This window comes from Alosa alosa, chromosome 21 (genome assembly GCF_017589495.1).
Source record: "Alosa alosa isolate M-15738 ecotype Scorff River chromosome 21, AALO_Geno_1.1, whole genome shotgun sequence".
NCBI classification, from domain to species: Eukaryota; Metazoa; Chordata; class Actinopteri; order Clupeiformes; family Clupeidae; genus Alosa; species Alosa alosa.
Genome location: NC_063209.1, coordinates 23,314,928 through 23,333,732, shown reverse-complemented (window position 1 = coordinate 23,333,732; position 18,805 = coordinate 23,314,928). Strand labels below are relative to the sequence as shown.

The following is an 18,805-nucleotide window of genomic DNA, read 5'->3' as shown; positions in this document are numbered from 1 at the left end:
ATGATAAAAGCGAAGAAGCCTCAGCCAGCCCCAAGTGGTTAATATCACACAGAGGACATAACTTCAGCTGCACGTCAGCGAAAACACATTACACAGGGCGCAGCAGCCACTAATGAAGAGAGCTGCCGTACACATTCAAACAGTATGTAATAAAGTCTGATTTTTTTGTGTGTAGCCTACACCCAGAGAGAGAGAGAGAGAAACAGAGTTATTCAGTGAATGTGAGAGAGATCTTTAGTGAGAATGTACAGTAAGAGATAGAGAAATCAGAGTGGACACTTGAAGTAGGCCTATAAGCAGCACCTCAACACAAGCACATACCTTCCCTAGTGACTGATCGACAGACTTGCAGCTGACCGAAGCAATGAATCCCATATTGAGCTATTATACATAGGCACAATTTATTGTGACTTAAAGTCTTTACAGTTTTTGTAAGATGCTACCAGTCCATAAACATGGATTTGAACTCTGTGATAGCCAGCTTTGAGTTAGTGCAGCCTACTGGCATCCAATGCTGCTAGGATTAGTCTGTCAAATATGCTAGTTTGACGTGAGAAACAACCCGACAGTCGTCTGAGAGGGCTATTATTTGCAGTGCTTTGTGAAATGTTATGATGCCAGACGCCAAAAAATGTTGGGCTATGCAATATGCACACTGGACAGCTTGGATATGGCCTGAGGTTTGGCGCTCTATGGATTCCAGGGAAATTGGTTTATAAGGACTTTCCCATTCCAGGCGTCGCGCGCTGCCAAATGATTGGCCGGTTATTACCAGACGCCAAACAGACTCAATTCCGTTAGTCCTCTTCGCGAGGCAAAATAATTTCTAGTGACACTTTCACATGTAAACCCCGCGTCTCGCTCGTGTTTTCATTGTGGGGTTCCTATTCCTAGGGTTTTAATAGTCATTGTCCAATTAGTGAATTAACGCAAACATTCTTCATAGCCTTCCAAGGTTTCATAGTTTTAAGTATTCGAGAGATGGACAAACTGTAGCCTAACCTGTATGAGAACTGAAGGCCAAGTGACGTAACAAAAATGCATTTAATAATGGTAACTACTGTTTCCTTCCCCTAACGCCATACTGCGTGGCGATTATCTGGCAATATGAAACAGGGTTGCTTGCTCACATCTGCTTAATCTAAAAATACACAGTAATAGGTCCAGAATTGCCATATGTGCGTGCGCAGTTCACTGCACGCAATTTTGCGTGTCAGTGTTAACACAACACTCACGACTTGCCTTTGCTGAGAATAGTATAACCTCCTTGACCGTGGAGCTCACAAGGGCATTACATTCCCGGCCCACATTATGACGGCAATGCTCCAATGGACAGTTTCATCTCAAACCCAGCAGTCTGAAATAATTCCAGAAGTACACTACTGACACCATGTGGCAGTTACAGGTTCTGCAAGAATAAAGTACAGACCCAAAATGCTGTATGGAAGGTTTTATTGATTAGAAGCAAAAGCCAATAAATTTGCAAGTTTTTGCCAAGAACGGCAGAATACGCTACCAAGTCAATGACGAGTTGTCTCTAAATTATCTGCAATCACAACAGTTTTAAAGTTGACATCAGGAAGGTAAGGAATGCTCAAAACAATGTCTAAGAAAGCAGATGTGCAGATGAGCATAATAAAAGCTTTCACAATGCCAGTGACGTAAGGAAAAACAACAAAGACAGCAAGCCAGAGAGACCAAAAAGAGAAAAAACATAAGTCACATATTCCTTCGTAATTCTCATCTCAATACAGACTTTCCTCTTACACAAATATGTTAATTAAAAAAAAAAAAATGCTAACATTTTAAACTTATAATGAAGTTATGATGAACATGACTTCATTCACTATCGCTGTACACTAGTAACCATACTGTAAGGCCTTGTGTTTCAAAATCTCACATGAAATAAAAAGAAAACAAAAAAAATAAAAGAAAACCTTGCCGATGTCATTTCAGTCGCAGCATGGATACCAGCAGACCTTGTCTCACCTCTAAAACACTGAAAGAGCTTTTGTTACACTAGCCATCTCCTGCACAACCTCCGTTGTGATTTGCTAAGAAGAAACCGTACAATGAACAGCGACGCTGCACTCGAAAACCCTGTGGCAGGACCTCTCTTTGTCACCAGGGTGCACAGGACACAACCGGTACAGGACACAGCAACTGCATGCAGTTAAATAGCTTCTTAAGTACATATTGGATGACTAGCTGGCTAGCATGTAGCTGATAAGGTAGTGTATGATGGAGTGTTTGAAAGTGTTCCAAAGGTGTGTGTGTGTGTGTTTCTATAGTTTTTCACCCAGAACTACGGTAGCTTCAAGCCTGAGGCTGCAAGTCAGAGAGAGTGTGTGTGCAGTCTGTCTATATGTTATTTTCTCTGATATGTATTTGGTAGCTCAAAGTCCCAAGTGACCCAGAACTGAGTGTCTGTGTAGAGAGATCACTAGCGTCTAACACGTGAGCATATACCTTTGTTATGTATGCAGATGTCGGTCTCTCTCTCTCTCTCTCTGTGTGTGTGTGTGTGTGTGTGTGTCTGTGTGTAGGCCTGTATGTTCACACAAGTGTCTATGTATGAATCTCTGCGGATCAGCATGAGAATGTATGTGTATGTGATACTGTATGTAAGGGTGTGTTTGATAGTGTGTGTGTGTGTGTGTGTGTGTGTGTGTGTGTGTGTGTGTGTGTGTGTGTGTGTGTGTGTGTGTGTCCACTCAGGGCGCCAGCGGCCCCAGGCTGAGCTCCACGTGGTGCGTGAGCCAGATGGCCTCGGCAGGCGCGTCGCCCTCCTCGCTGGGCCGGATGGGCGCGGCCAGGTTGCGGAAGTCGTGGCGCATGCGGAACGCCACCGTCACGTCACCATCCTCACGCTGCGGCACCACCTTGATGAAGAAGCCGATCTTGTTGGACTTCCTGAAGGCCACCACACTTCAGAGAAAGAAAAGAAAAAATATATATATTATTACAACCAATTCCCTTACTCACAGAAGGCACAGCCGTTTGCTTCCCTCAATGCTTCAGCCTGGAGAAAAACACTGAGGTAAAATACCAACTACGAGTATAAACTGTCCGGCATCAGTGGTTCCTTTGAATACATCACATATTCAGTCGATATAAACTTCACATCATATGCATAGACTAGGGTTGCAAAATTCCGGGAATTTTTAAAGTTGGAAACTTTCCATGGGAATTAACAGGAATATACGGGAATAAACAGGAATTAATGGGAATAAACTGGGAATTTTTAATATGGCAAGTAGTCTATAACAGGGAACTTAAATGTAGTGGACAAAACCCCATCTTGCAGCATAATACTAGCTAAAACAACCTGATTTAATGCAATTTCAGTCAAATTTCTACCCTGCACATACGTCAATCCTATGCGCACAGCAATCAGCATAGGCTACTAGACGTAAAGGAAACCTATGGTGCGTTCATGTGCACGGGGAACATAAATTCCCAGTGAAAACGTCATCTCATGTGGGAATAACTGGTGTGAAACTGGGGGAAGTTTGCAAACAGAGTTGCCCAGTTATGGGCTTGTCGTCACTTTTGTCCTCATTCAAATGGGTGTAAGTCATTTTGCACTGTAATGGGAAGATTAATCTGTCTGATTAAGCTGGACAATTTATATATAACTTACATAATCTATAAGGTTTGGTTGGGGTGGTATGTTGTGTCATTTCTTTTACCATTTTCTGGGATTCTAACTGAACAAACTGATAGTCAGTTAATGTTCCAACCAATCGGATTTTGTTGTTGAGTGGCGTGGTGCATCATGGGCAGTTCAGTGGTCTCAGTATTGCTAGCTTAGCACGCTAGTAAACCATAGGCAGAGAATGGGATTCCCGCTAGCATGGTAGCTAGCATTGTATGCAAAACTAAACGAAAATATGAACAAACAAATCATATTGGTCATTATGAAACAAAATGTTAATGTTTGTATATTAAAAAGTAGGAATTACCAAAAATTCCCAGTTAATTCTCGTAAAATCCCATTAATTCCCATAATTTCCTTTAATTCCATGAAAGTTACCAATTTGGAATATTTCCAAAATTCCCCATCTTAACTTCCCATGGAAAATTTCCAGTAAGTTTCTGGAAATTTACCGGAAATTTTCCACCCCTTTGCAACCCTAGCACAGACACATTCTATATCTTTGTAAAGTGCATTTTGTGGTGCCAGTCACTTTTCTTTTAAGTTCTCTAATCAGTTTTCATGGTCAGCTGAGTCATACCTGCAGTGCATTCACATGTGCACAAATAGAACTTTTTCACATCAGCCATTTTGACATGAAATAGTAGGGCAAGCACAGATGTTACTAAGTACGTTAATGAAGTTCAATTTCATTTAGCAGAATGAGGGTCTTAATTAACGTCATTAGTAACACCTGGGCCTGCCATATATTTCATGTCAAAATGTCCAAAACGGCTGCTGTGAAAAGGTCCATAGGGCCCTGGCTGTGCACATGGAACAAAATGACTTTAATGTATAAAATGTATGATTTTAATGTATAAAAATCCCATGACAGAATAAATGTTAAAACGTCTGAACAATGTTTTGGCACAATACTTTGTGATGTTAATCTTGGTACAACCAGGGGAAAAAAGGTCTAAATTGGTCAAACTAACAACATGTTTAAACACTGAAAATAAACATTTAGTATCTTGTTTTTCAATCAGTGTTTTCCGCAGCACACACATATGCTGTGAGAGATTATCAGGTGTGACTTGGAAAATTACTCAATTTCACTTCACTGGTCCAAAAAATGAATCTTGGGTTGTGTCAAAGAATTGATAATCATACTGCTCTTGTTGAGCGTATGATTGTGCTGCTGGTGGTAAACAGTCAAGGTAATGAAATACTTTTCTTTGCCTGTGGGTGGTGCTAGGTAGCACAAATAGTAATAAAGCTACCCAAATGATTATTTACAGAAATGTAAAAAAAACATCCATCTCAAACATAGCTAGTTGTTTAGCATGCATGAGTAACTTCAACCTCTTTCTGAGAGTTCGCTCCCCTGCCTTGAAACAGTGGATGATTGGATCCTCAAACAATTTGCGTTCCTTTCTTATGGCTGAAAAACAACCTGTGGTGTATTGTTTCATTTTTAGCCTCAGAAATAAATAGGACAACTGTAAGCATCTTACCCCATTGGTGGATTTAAATGAAAAAAAAAAACTCATGTTTTTCACCGAGAGGGTCTGCAGACCAGCAACGATAAGGACTTTTATTGGAGACTTTATTAGACGATTTAGGTTACGTTGCACGTTTAATTTTTTTGTAACATTTGGGATCTTGGTGTGTCGTGGCGCAAAAAAAGATTGAAAACACAGTGATCTAGTACATGTAACCTGCTGCCAATCTGCTCTTATCCTGAGTGACACGTCTACATGTTGATTCATCTGCAGAGGTGCTACAGACTCCTCACACCAGCTTCACACTCACGACCTTGTCATGTTCAACACACAAATGACTCAACGCAACAGCAACACACCCTGCTCCTTCTCCTCAACGGAACAGCAACACACCCTGCTCCTTCTCCTCAACGCAACAGCAACACAGCCTGCTCCTTCTCCTCAACGCAACAGCAACACACCCTGCTCCTTACACACCCTGCTCCTTACTCTACAGCAGCGCTGCCCAAACTTTTTCCCCTGCGTACCACCACTTACATCCTGACTCGGCTGCGTACCCCCACCATCCAACACATAAAAACGTAACACATTCTATTGACGCATTCCAAGCATCATGTTTAGCCGCCCTACATAACAAATAACAAAATCAAAATGTGCAGCTCTCACACTAAAAACAGTGTGGAGATCAACATTATGAAACACAAAGAACAAAGAGAAGATAGGCTTAGATTTTTTTTTTTTTAATAATTTTAACACTTTTCCGACATAGCCCTTTTCATCTCACATAGTGGAAGCTCGCGTACCACCGGTGGTACACGTACAACAGTTTGGGAATCCCTGCTGTGTATAACTTTATATAATATTCTTGATAGAATATTATATACTCAGATCCTGTCAGATCATATTTATATTTATTTATGTCTGGTTTATTATTAATAATAGTCTTGCTATGCTATTCTACTCACTGGAATAGGAGCAAACTGTTCCACTGTTTCTTGGAGCAACTTCAGTTAGAAGTACATTTGAAAAAAAAAAAAGATGTAAAAACTACACTTCTACAAAAACCTAAAACCGAGGCAGAGTTGGCATCTAAAGAAATGTTCAAAGGCCTCATCACTGACCTCAGCAGATTCCTGAGGGGCTTTGCTACGGCCCTTAGCAGAGGGATTTTAGGGTATCGTTTCCAGTTCTGTCAAGTTCAACAACCAAAAATCAAACAAGCGCTCAAACTCAAACATGAGTTAACTTCTTTAAGAAGTCGATTGAGAATAACGTTACAGACCAAAGAAATGTTTTTTATTCAACATAACCCTGTGCCCTCTGTTCTAGTCTATAGTCATAGTTAATATTTAATAACAGGCAACGTTATTGCACTGTTCAATCCCTGCACTCTTACTTTTGCACCATTGCACACACTCTACGATTGTAATCACTTCACATGCTCTTGTGATGATTTTTATATATGTCAGATGCATGTGTGTATGTGTTTGTTGTATTATGGTTGTATAAGCTACTGGATGCCTAAAATTTCTCTCGGGATTAATAAAGTATCTATCTATCTATCTATCTATCTATCCATTCATCTATCAGTGTTCAATGCCAGAATGACATCATATAAATACGTCCCTTGAATACAGAATGGTGCCATTGAATGAAGCCATTAGGAATGAAGAGAACAGCTTGGGAGCCATATGTCTCTCCATCCACACTGACCCATTTCCGATTTCCTCCCCATCAATTCAGACGCATCCTGCTACTGTGATGCCAGTTTCCACTGGTGTTTTCAGGGTGTCAGGGGTGTCTTGGTGGTCTATTAGGAGTGTTTTAAGGATGTGCTAGGAGTGTGTTAATGGTGTGCTAAGGTCTGCGAGGTTGTATAAGGTAGGTGGGTCTTACTCTGGGTCGTCCTGGAAGTCCTGGGGCTCAGCCAGCTCATCGTACTCTGCAGCTGCATCCTTTCCTGCTAGTACCAGCTCCTTCGTAGGAACCATCACCTGCAGAGACATACACACACACACACGTGAAATTTCAGCAAACACAAATGTGCACAGCATATACAAGCACACACAAACACACACACACTTTTTAAGCTGCTCACTGAAAAAAACAATCAATAACTCAGCCGAGCCAAAAGCCTTCAGACGCCAGCCGTGCTGCCTCCCTGGTTGTATTGATGGAAGCGTAAACACTGTATGAAATAAACTACAGATTCATAGGCCCAGGACAGACCCCTGCATTATCCATAGGCCATCACCAAACCTCCATCAATAAGCAGAGTACTGAGGGCAAGGGGAGTGAAATAAGAACTCACCCCCCCCCCCAAACTTGACTCCAGTGAGTGAAAGGGGGGGGTGGATACAATGGACCGATGAGAGTACAATTTTAGCTCCTGTGGTCCCTGGTGCTGTTTACAAGCCATGCGATTGGCTCGTCTGTTTTAGGTCCAGAACTGAGCAGCATAATCCAAGGTGTTGCTGCATGCAGTAGCTGGCATGGCACTGGGCGCTCTGTCCACACCAATCACAGAGTGCAGTACCTTGGCACCAGACACGGAGTGCAGTACCTTGGCACCAGACATGGAGTGCAGTACCTTGGCACCAGACATGGAGTGCAGTACCTTGGCACCAATCACAGAGTGCAGTACCTTGGCACCAATCACAGAGTGCAGTACCTTGGCACCAGACATGGAGTGCAGTACCTTGGCACCAGACACAGAGTGCAGTACCTTGGCACCAGACATGGAGTGCAGTACCTTGGCACCAGACATGGAGTGCAGTACCTTGGCACCAGACATGGAGTGCAGTACCTTGGCAGTGCTGTTGACGTCGTCGGCGTCCCCTTCCTCACAGGCGATCAGGGTGACATGGGTCACGTGCTCCACTGGGTTGGTGAGGGTCAGCAGCACCTGACTCTCCTGAAGGGAAAAGAAGCACCAAACATGCCGTCACTCTACTGCAACACCACAACCATGCAGGAATCACATTCATAATACTTACAGTATGATATTTAAATAATAAATATCTTTTTATAATAAAATATGTCTTCAGTATTTACACTTCAACTGTTTACACATACTAGAATACCATCCAAAAGTGCACCACAAATATGCATATATATATATATATATATACACACACACACACACACATAAACAAAAAAAGAGTTCTGGTGGAAACTCACTATTTATAATACATAAAGTCTCAAACAAATTATAACATAACAAATTATAACATATAATAAAATTGGACTTGAGGTCAAATATCATGAGTAAACGTTTAAAACTAGACTAAAACTACACACGTAAACAAACTAGGAGTCTGGTTCAATGACCTAACCACAACTCTGGTGGAATAATGAAACGAGGAACTACAGGTCAGCCCAAAGATTCTAATCTCATTTGTCAGTGCTATATGCGAATCCCAGATAAGAAACATTTTTAATAGAAAAGTTGCTTGCCTTCATATGTCGAAGGTTTGGAATGGACATTATTCTCACATCAGGGATGTAATTCCTGTAAGGCAGTGATTGAAAAATGAAATTCTGTGCCGCCGCCAATGAAGAGGATGGCCTGCAGGCTCCTCAGAGGAGATAAGGAGTAAATATTTGTGTGAAATAACGCGAGGACAAAGCAATACTCACACAGCCACCAGCTGGATTTTGAACTTTATTGAAGTTGGATTAAACTCTGGTTTGCTCAGGTTGTGCTCACATTTCTGGGGAGAGAGAGAGAGAGAGAGAGAGAGAGAGAGAAGCAGTTTTCCATTTTGAGTGATATGATCTATATACGAGGCACAAACAGTGGAGAAACCTTGCTGATACAGTCACCGGGGCGACAAAGTGAGAGGTGTAGGTGAATGGGTACGTGTCTGCTGAAAAGTTAGCACATACTATCCTTGTCTTTAAAGTATATATTTGTATGGCCTTTGGCAATTACCTAGATAGGGCAGTGAAGTAGCCTGGGTGCCATTCCGAACTTAGTCCCGCCCACAACATTTGAGGTCGGGAAGTTCGGTCTGGCATTGCTCCATTGTGGTGGAAGTATGCTCGCCCTATATCTGGCGGACCAATCAAATCAGGCTTTACGATGATAGACAGGTGAGCAACAGCGCCTGGTCTATCACGTCATCTGAGCACGCTTAGATTAGGCTTATGTTTAAAACAAAAACGCTGTGGCTAGAAGGATACATGGCTTTTAAGACCCCATATGGAAAATTCATATTATTTAATGAGTTTGTATCACTGAAAACGATTATTTCTGAAAACTTTGGCCAAAGTTGAGATGTGCGAAAACTGGTGGTTTCACTTTCATCAAGGGAAAACAGCTGTTGCATTATGACATGTTCCCTCGTTCGTTTGAAATCTCTGATTGACCACCTGTTCGAGGGATTTGCGACAGCCTTTCCCAGCTGTTTAACACGTTTGTAGCATATCACTGTTCAACAGAATTATTTTTAAAAACGGAGGGGATATAGGAGAAGAAGGATGGTTTGTGTGTTTTCTTCCTACACCTCACAGTAAGCTATTTTGTTGCTCTGATTGGTTAGGTCTATCCAATTGAGTGCAGAGGCATTCCCCCCCTGTATCGGTTAAAACACGCCCCATAATCATGTCCCAATGGAGCAGTATCAGACTCATATTCTGACTAGAATTGAGTATGACTACGTCAGGCTAGCAGAAGATCAACATGGCGTGGGGGAGAGGGATGGGATTGGTTTTGAAATAACCACTGCTGGGATTTGAACCTGGAGCCCCATAGGCACTTGGACCTAACCATAGGATGGACACTGCAGCCACTTGAGCTACAGTGCCCCCTTATGGTGAGTATCTATAATACATCTACTAGAACTGTCCAGCCGTGGCCTACTGGTTAGCGCTTCGGATTTGTAACCGGAGGGTTGCCGGTTCGAACTCTGACCAGTAGGAACGGCTGAAGTGCCCTTGAGCAAGGGATCAAAAGAGTATATATACTTATACTTGTATTTTCATTGGCTACCAGCAGCTACCGTATTCTCAGTGCACTTTCAGGCTACAGCTAGCGTGACTCCATAGAGTCTGTGGAGAACTGAAAGTCTACAGTAGCAGCAGCACTGAGTATTAGCCCTCTAAGTTAGCAGTTAACATGTGCCTCACCCCCTATACACATACTTCGACTGTAAATCACTCTGGATAAATGCCTCCTGCATGTGAATAAATGGAAAGACAATGTGCTTGTAAATGTTTAATGATGACACATGTGCCTGCATATCTGTGTGTATGTGTGTGTGTGTGTGTACAGTATGTGTGTGTGAGAGAGAGAGAGACGGTGTTTAATGATGATGAATGATTAAGATGATGACGGTGAAGTTGTGTGTATATCGGAGTTACAGATGTGTGTGTGTGAGTGCATGTGTGTGCATGTGTGTGTGTGTGTGTGTGTGTGTGTGTGTGTGTGTGTGTGTGTGTGTGGGATACTGACCCTGCAGCGGAGCGAGCGTTTGATCAGGAGGTGCTTGTGTTTGGGGTGCAGCTGAGACGCCCCCGCCGGCTGGAAGTCTGGCTGAAGAAGCCTCTGCCGCAGGGTGGTCACTGTGCAGCGAACACACACATGCACACACACAAACAAAAACACAAAATGAAGTCTCTGCTTTGCAGGAGACCATGTAAAAATGGAGACGATGATATACGGTGACAAGCACGAGCAAACCCATCTCAAGAAAACCTAGCAAACAAAAACCTCTGTCTGTTCCTGTTGAGCTAACATGACATAGCGCCTGCGCACGCACGCACACACACACACACCTCCTTTCCTGCTATGTATATTTCATTCATACAAACACCTCTTCCCAATAATGCATATTACATAGCCCCAGGACACGCCAACCCCAGGACTGAAACAGCTGGTGACTGGGTCGAGTGCAGACCTGCGTGGATCTTGGCAGGGGCACGGCGAGGGCAGTTCTTTGCGTTTGCCCAATCACACAATCAGCTCCCTCCTCTCACACATGTGCCAAGTTAGTGAAGGCCACAGACATGCAGTGGGGAGATGCAGTGGGACTATCGGCTCACAATTGAATTTCTATGCACACTGTGGACTGATCAAGGACTTTTACACAAATTCAAGGGCCCAACACGGTATGTTTTAGATTAGAACAAAGATAAAGGTCGATTTTATCAATGTAACCATTTTATCAACAGACAAATACTGTATGAACACCTTGACCTTTTAAAGCAGCAGATAGGGTATCGTGCCAACAACTCAAGGCCTGCAGTCATTTTCGATGCAAAATTGCAAAAAGTTTATTCCATCAAAGAATAACTTGTATTTGCACATGGCCAGGTAGTAGGGTTGGGTGATGTCCCCTTAATTGGCATTTGACGATGTGGGGGTTAGGCTATAGTCAACACTAATTACCATATGTCTGTACAGAAATAAATGTATAATTTTCTACATTCAAATGATATAGCCTACAGTTACACAGCATGAAAGTGGGCAGCTAGGCTACTGAAGTTGTGTGCAAAATGTGCTCTAGTGAAATCCGTGTAAAAGCGCATCAACGCATCTCATACCGCGTTATTACCGGCCATGACGACTATGAGCAGGGCTAGCGGAAAGTGAAAGTAAGGGGCTGCGATCGCACAGTCCAGGCTACTGGAGGCAGGAAGCAGCAACCAACTTAACGAATACAAATAACGAATCCCGATTACCACTCCGGTGCTGTCTGTGGCTTTTAAATACAAGCCTTACAGTGAAAGACAGAGGTCCTCTGATCCTATAACTCTAATGGAAGAAGTGGTTTCTTTTAAAAGAGTGTATTTGGCGCTTAAGTGATGTAGCCTCGGAAAGATATTAGAGCTCTATGTGACAATCAACAAAAATGTCATCTAGTCGTAACAATAATAATTCATTAGGACTATTTTCTGCTAAAACATTACATATTTTAAGTTCAATGTATATTGCGAGACAGGTAAAAAAAGACAATAACAATGTAAGAATCAGAAATTATTTGAATAAGATGGTAGTTTCACATAGATAAGTCCTTCATGTTCGCACTCTCTGGCTGACAGTCTTTAAAGTACCCTGCATATGCATCAGTTCTAGGCTGAACTTAATTTCCAGGGAAACGTTTTTATATTTTAGCCTATGTTAAAGCAGGGTCTATAGAATCAGCGTGTCTGGCTTGTAGGGTTTTGCTTCCCATCGTGATGTCGGTCAACCATCACGATGGATGATGACATCAGTGTTTCCCATACATTGACTTATTTGTGGCGGCCCACCACAATATTAACATTGACCACCACACAATGATTTTCCAGGTTGTACTAAATTGTGCTTAAATCTGGTTAGCATCATAACCACGCTGTGCTAATTTGTTAAAAACTGTTGTATTCAAGTTAATTTTGCAAACCAACCACCACAAATGGAATTCAATTCTGTGGGAAACACTGGACATCGTCTATCGGCCCAACCCTACCGGGTAGCACTTTGCACTTTATTCTTTGGTGGAATAAACTTTTTGTAATTTTGCATCAGCAACTACTGGTGTACGAGTTCTCTTTTGGATTGTGGCATTTGTTTCATTCTCAAATTCAGAAACTTTCAAGGATTTCCAGGTCCTGCGGGAACCCTGCAGATGTTTCCTCTGACAGTTCTCATCTCACCCTCTGGGAGGCTGACGGGTCGGGTGTAGTAATCCTCCGGTAGCGGCTCCACCTCGTCCAGGGCCTGTGCAGGCTCGATGGGGATCTCCTTCTGGTCCTCTCCTTCTTTAAGGCTGCAAGAGACAGGGGATCAGAGAACATGTTTAGAGCACTGAAGACGGAACACATGCGCATCAAAAATCTCTACTTTAACAAACATTTAAATCACAAATGCTTAAAACCACGACTTGTACAGTTAGATTGATTGAATGTCCCCAAGGGACAATTTGGTTCACAACAGGTAGCCAACACATGCACTTTTGCACAAAAACACATAAAAACATGAAGTAATAAATAAATTAGAACATAAATACACATGTACACTACACAGTATCTCAGGTGATAAGGGTGATGTGGAGAAACAACAACAGTAACGTGTCCACCATCAGTGAAAACACTATTGACGAAGGCACCTCAATGCTTAATTTATCGCAAACTAAAAACTTTAAAAGAGATGGCTGCTGCCATTGGACACTGGCTGATTAGAGTAACAGAGTTAGGGTTAGGATCAGGAACAGTTCCGTGTTTCTAAGCGTTCTAACTGTAAGAGGCCAGTGCGGATACTCACGACAGGCCGTAGAGGTTGGAGATGGGAGCCCCTGATCTGTGTCTTTGAAGCCTGGTTCCCATACCATACTTCTCCTTTAGACGCATTAACACACATAAACACACATAAACAGCTGTTAGCACATAGACACACAAACACACACTCAAACACACACATACATATACATACACACACAGACTCAGGAGTTGTTGTATGAGTATGACCATTCCCTCACATTCTGGGCACATTCAATGTTTATCCTCTTTAAAACATGCTTTTCTTTATTCTGTCAGGGTATTCTAAAATCTAATCCATGGTAACCAATCCATGTGCATTAAAGTATTTTAACACATTGCATATTTATGCATATCTATTACTTGTGTTCAATTACATGTTCTAAGGACTTAGAACACTACAGTAAATATATATTTTCTATATGTCATTTAAAGGCCTTAAGTGTGTGGTAAAGCAACATCTGGAGTCTGTCCTCGTCTCTCTAAATGTTTTCCCAGTCATTTTCCAGGACGTCTGAAATACTACTCTGTGACTTGACTTTCACCTAATGCATTGTCAACCAGTCCTACTTTCCTCGACCCGCACATAAAGGGTCTGATTGTGCAGGAGGAATGCCTTAAGCCATAGAGACACTCATGTGATCAGCAGTGTTACTTTGTGTCAAGTTAGATAAAGTGAGAAACTGAGAGAAGTGGTGCAGGGAAGGAAAAAGCGCCCATAGTCACTGACAGAGACAGAACAAAAGTTGTGGAAAAAATTAACCACTCACCACCACGTGAATAGTGTGTTGCTGGGATGCAAAAACCAAAAATTTCAACGTGCACAGCACAAGCAAAAAAAAAAAAAAAGAGGGAGGGGGAGGGGGAAAGAGAAAGAGAAAGAACCAGGTGAAACCAAAGCAATCAAGCAAAAAAAAGAACAACAACATCAGAAGGGCTGTTTGAGCTGAGCTGTGTCGCGTTGAGTTCAGTTGGGTAACAGCAGCAAAACAGATGCAACAGTACTGAAGGCGGGAAGCTGCAAGGAGAGGTCAGCCCACACTGTTGCCTGGTCAGTGCAGGGTTGGGAATTAGCCACCTGCCATCTTATTTACTGCTAGATACACACAAAAGTATATACAAAATGTTCATCTCAGACCCAGCACCTCAAACTTGTGGTAGTAAGTAATTCATTAAAAAAGTAAGTAATAATGTTAAGATTATCACCAATAAAACAAAGAAGCACATTTTCACAGTTTGCTTACCAGGGTGAGATTAAAACACATGCAATGCTAAGTTTTTGTTTGACTGCAAGGCGATAGCCCAGATGATTACAGAAAGAGAAAATAAACCAGTGCTTTCATTTCCACTCAGTATTCATGCATGTGAGAATATTAATAGTCAGCGGGGAAGCTGTTTCTTAACAAACAGGGCCGTGTTTACCGAGAAGGCCTGGGGCATGAACGGCCGTCGCCTGGCCAGTTTCTTCCGGTCTCTCTCCAGTTTCTCTCTCTGGGCCAGCTGCTGATAATACTCAATCAGCTTGTTGATCTGAAACAAACACACATCGCCTTCACTGAACTGGCCCAACTCAGCCCAACATCACTAACTAACTAACCACACACACACACAGTGGCAGAGTGTCACGTTCCAACAGACAGCAGTTACATTAGTGGCCTGAGGAGTGTTCTGTATGGTGCTTGTTGTTGATGATCGTGGAACATTAAATGCATCATACGATTCCACCCTATGTGGAAATTCCTAAAACAGACAGGCCAAAGCAATATGCATGGTTCAGTTCAATATCACAACTACACAGAAACAGTGTTAGGCTCTGACAACTAATAATCATATCCGCACAAAGAATGCGCTACAACGATTCAAACTGTCAGAAGTTAAATTAATAATAATAAACATAGAAATAGAACACATCCAGACATCAATGCAGTGCCAGCCTCTGTGACTAGCAAAAAGTCACCTAAAAATAGAAACACACATCTATGGTGACTACTATAATGCTATACTATGACTATAACATGTGTGTAACTTTACAGGTGCAATGAGCAGCACTGACGCTGTATTTCTGCACAAGTTATACCAAAGTGGTATAACTTCTCATTTCTTGAGGGATAAAATGACATAACTGCTAGTCACGCAGTCTTTTACAGCTTCAATACCATGTTAACTGTACAGAACTCATACTGAAACCTACCCTTTGAGTATGTGGGTTCTCTGGTTCTTGCCATCCTCCACTAGCTACAAAGAGACAGAGAGAGAGAGTTTAAACACAGTGGATCACAGAGCCAGAGATACTTGATACAAGCAGCTATAAACTTTATATCTATGTTTATATGTTTCTTAGCAGACACTTTTAGAGGAGCTGGTTCTATACCTACCGACAGATTTGTCTGCCATGCCCACATCACGGGAAGTCCAGCGACAGAACCCACATGCCAGATAGTAGGCCTTCTTCATGGTTATCTTAGTGGGGTCATCGGGAAGGGGTGCAGGTATGTTGGTGGCTCGAGTGGACAGAGTATGCATGCAACATGGGCAGTCAAAGCAATTGGCACACCTATGGGGCACAGACAGACACACTGTCAATAATACTGTACTCCAATGTCCCAGTCTCTAGTATTTCTTTTGAATATTCAGGGACTAAATTACCGGTTCTTTTTTAGTTTTGCCTCTGCTGAAGGCATATTTTCCAGGCAACTAGGGCAGTAGTGTGAATCCACCTAAGAAAAAATAAGACCATGATGGTTAATAAGCTTACATAATAATAACACAGTCATTACAAAAAACAAACAAACTTATTGTTGTTGTTGAAAACAGTGTTCTGACTGCTTAAGTAGTTAGTTGGGAACAAGGTTAAGAAAGGCTTTATAATATTTCTGTATTAACGTTGCCCATACTGTCAGTATAACATTATCTATGAACGTTGCCTATGGTGTGTTTTCATTCGGGTGTGGTAGCTAGCTAGTGCGAAGCAAGCTAGCATAGCATCAACATTGGCTTTACTATGCTTTTGTCACTTATATTATCGTCGAAACTACAAATAGGTCTCATTCTAGGAAATAATAGTATTAGCATGACGCCGATATGATACAGACATAGGACAATCACAATCAAATAAGGCATAGCCAGTCTATGGTTTATTCAAGCACTAGCAGACTAGCTAGCAACTTAACAGCAAAATACATGCTGGCCATGACTGACAAATGAAGTAGCCAATAGAGTAACTGCTCTGTGACTAAATAAATGAACAGACACATCAATCCGCCAATGAGTTCAAAGAACCGAGACTGCGGAACGGAATCTGGGCGGGAGCATGTGTCAAACTACACTGACTTGCTTGATCACACCGGAAAACTAAAGAAAATTCTGTTAAACGAGAGAATTAATCCGACTTACTTCGTGTGACACACATTCCAGTGAGCGCAATTCGCTGCAATAACGGCAGAAGTACAGTTGAGACAACGGAGATCGGATCTTTTTCTCTCCACGAACTAGGTAGAGTACCCTGTCTGGCTGCAAAAGGGACGCCATCTCTAACAGACTACTCCACGTAAAACCCTACGTCACATTTTACCAAGAGGAACCTGCTCAGCAGTGGCCCCTACAGTTCAACCGGGTACCACTTTGACACAATCATGTCAAACCTCTTATAATATTGCTCTGTTGACACGATGTTATTAATTATCATAAAACTGTATAGAGCAGGACATTTTAACACCAAGCATTTCCTTTTTGATAAGAATATCAAATATAATTTCCCTTTTCTTGTGTTAACAACCCCATCAAGCCCCACCCTACAGCAAAATTTGACTGGCCCACCTCTGGGCCACACACCCCAACTGCACTTGCACTCATTGTAAGTACTGAAGTATGCGAATTGGAACAAAGTCTATAACACTGAATGTCGGCTGGGTAGGTGCTCAGTCTAATGGACTTTTGCAAAATGTGTAATATGTAGACTACTTGGAGCCAGTATTTAGATTTAAGGCCTACTGTATATTCTGATGCACTGTTCAACAACAACAAAAAGTTTCTTTAACAATGATTTCCTTTAATTGACCTCTTCTATTTGATTAATAATAATACCCAATAGGCAAGCATCTGACACTGGGACATCCTACATAAGTTTGACTTTTTAATCAATATTTGTACAACCCTATAATTCCAAACACGTTGTGATGCTGTGTAAAATGCAAATATTGAAAGAGAATGTGATAATGTGTAAATAATGTTAACCCATAGTTGCAAAAAGAACACAAAAACAAATTGTACTACTAAATGAAATGTTTATGCTCATTTGGAATTTGTTCCAGCAACATGTCTCAAGAGAATTGGATCAGGGTCAACAAAAGGAAAACGAAAATAGGAACACTTCACAACTAATTAGGTTGACTGGCACCAGGGTTGGGTAGGAAAACAGCATTCCAGGACCGCAGACTCTGTCAGAAGCAAAGATGCAGAGATATTCATCACTCTGAAAAACGGTGTGGGAAAAATAATGCAACAATATAAGAATAATGCTCCTCAATATAAAAAGATTCTTTATATTTTATATATTAGGACTCTTTATGGATTATATTACTGCGGTTGGAATCTTGGAGGGAACTGTGGAGCAACTGGCTGCAGGGCCCATGTGTGGGTCCACGTGCCCATGGGGATCTGGGATCGAGTCTGACCCAGGTCATTTCCTGGTCCCTCCCTATCTCTCTCCCTCCAACTTGCTTCCTGTCACTCTGATTAAAGACATGAGAATCCCCAAAAATATATGTTTTACATATATTTATGATATATATCTTGATGTTGTTTCAAGAAAGAAATCCTGATTGTCAGGCATGCGTGGAATGAAAACAAAGGAAAGAAAGTTTGAATCAAAATAGATTCTTGCAACATACTAACTTTTTTTCCAGGGTTCCAAAACTCTTGGAACAATGACTCCTATCAGTAGCCCAATGCCAGCATCAGTAGGGGTGAAGTCAGACTCCTGAAGGTGAGACTATTTTCTAAAGTCTTTCCGTTTTGGAATCAATTCCTGTAAAACAGGAAAACATTCCAAAACTGGAAGAACTAAGAAAATGGTCTTAACTTCAGGAGGTTGATGTCACCCCTTCTGATTATGGCATCTTGCTGCTGATAGGGGTGAAGTCAACTTCCTTGAGGTAAGACCATTTTCTTAGGTCTATCAGCTTTGGAATGTTTTCATCAGAGGTGGAAAAAGTATGAAAATATTGTACTCAAGTAAAAGTACCAATACCTTGATGAAATATTACTCAAGTACAAGTTCAAATACCGATCTGAAAATGTACTCAAGTAAAAGTAAAAAGTAGTTCATTTAAAATGTACTTTAGGTAAAAAGTTACTTAGTTACTTTTTTTTTTTTTTTTTTTGGGGGGGGGGGGGTACGCCAGAACAACTAGTTTTACCAGAGACTTTC

The 18,805-nt window shown here is 41.7% G+C and overlaps 1 protein-coding gene and 1 non-coding gene across 3 annotated transcripts; both read right to left on the bottom strand.

The window, feature by feature from the left end:
- Positions 1 to 1,435: 1,435 nt before the first annotated feature.
- On the bottom strand, positions 1,436 to 16,950 carry dctn4 (dynactin 4). 2 transcript variants are annotated; one of them, XM_048231836.1, is made up of 14 exons: positions 16,771 to 16,950; positions 16,024 to 16,094; positions 15,753 to 15,931; positions 15,569 to 15,612; positions 14,800 to 14,907; positions 14,148 to 14,168; positions 13,385 to 13,458; positions 12,778 to 12,890; positions 10,595 to 10,704; positions 8,779 to 8,852; positions 8,596 to 8,650; positions 7,946 to 8,053; positions 7,036 to 7,133; positions 1,436 to 2,928 (listed from the first exon to the last, which is right to left on the bottom strand). In XM_048231836.1, the coding sequence occupies exons 1-14, from the start codon at positions 16,903 to 16,905 to the stop codon at positions 2,715 to 2,717; spliced, it is 1,404 nt and encodes a 467-aa protein (XP_048087793.1). In that variant the 5' UTR covers positions 16,906 to 16,950; the 3' UTR covers positions 1,436 to 2,714. The 2 variants fall into 2 exon arrangements, with proteins under 2 accessions (XP_048087793.1, XP_048087794.1); XM_048231837.1 differs by lacking the exon at positions 14,148 to 14,168.
- Positions 3,071 to 3,135, bottom strand: LOC125286993. The gene has a single exon (XR_007192272.1). It is a non-coding gene; the product is annotated as a small nucleolar RNA SNORD42 (small nucleolar RNA).
- Positions 16,951 to 18,805: the final 1,855 nt, after the last annotated feature.

Bases quoted from the DNA above. Each gene is read 5' to 3' on its own strand.
- dctn4 (XM_048231836.1), bottom strand. From the start codon at position 16,905: ATGGCGTCCCTTTTGCAGCCAGACAGGGTACTCTACCTAGTTCGTGGA. The intron at 12,891-13,384 runs GTGAGTATCCGC...TGTCTCTTGCAG, and splicing joins TCCAACCTCTACGGCCTGTC to CCTTAAAGAAGGAGAGGACC. The intron at 2,929-7,035 runs GTAAGACCCACC...CTTTCTCTGAAG, and splicing joins GACTTCCAGGACGACCCAGA to TGTGGTGGCCTTCAGGAAGT.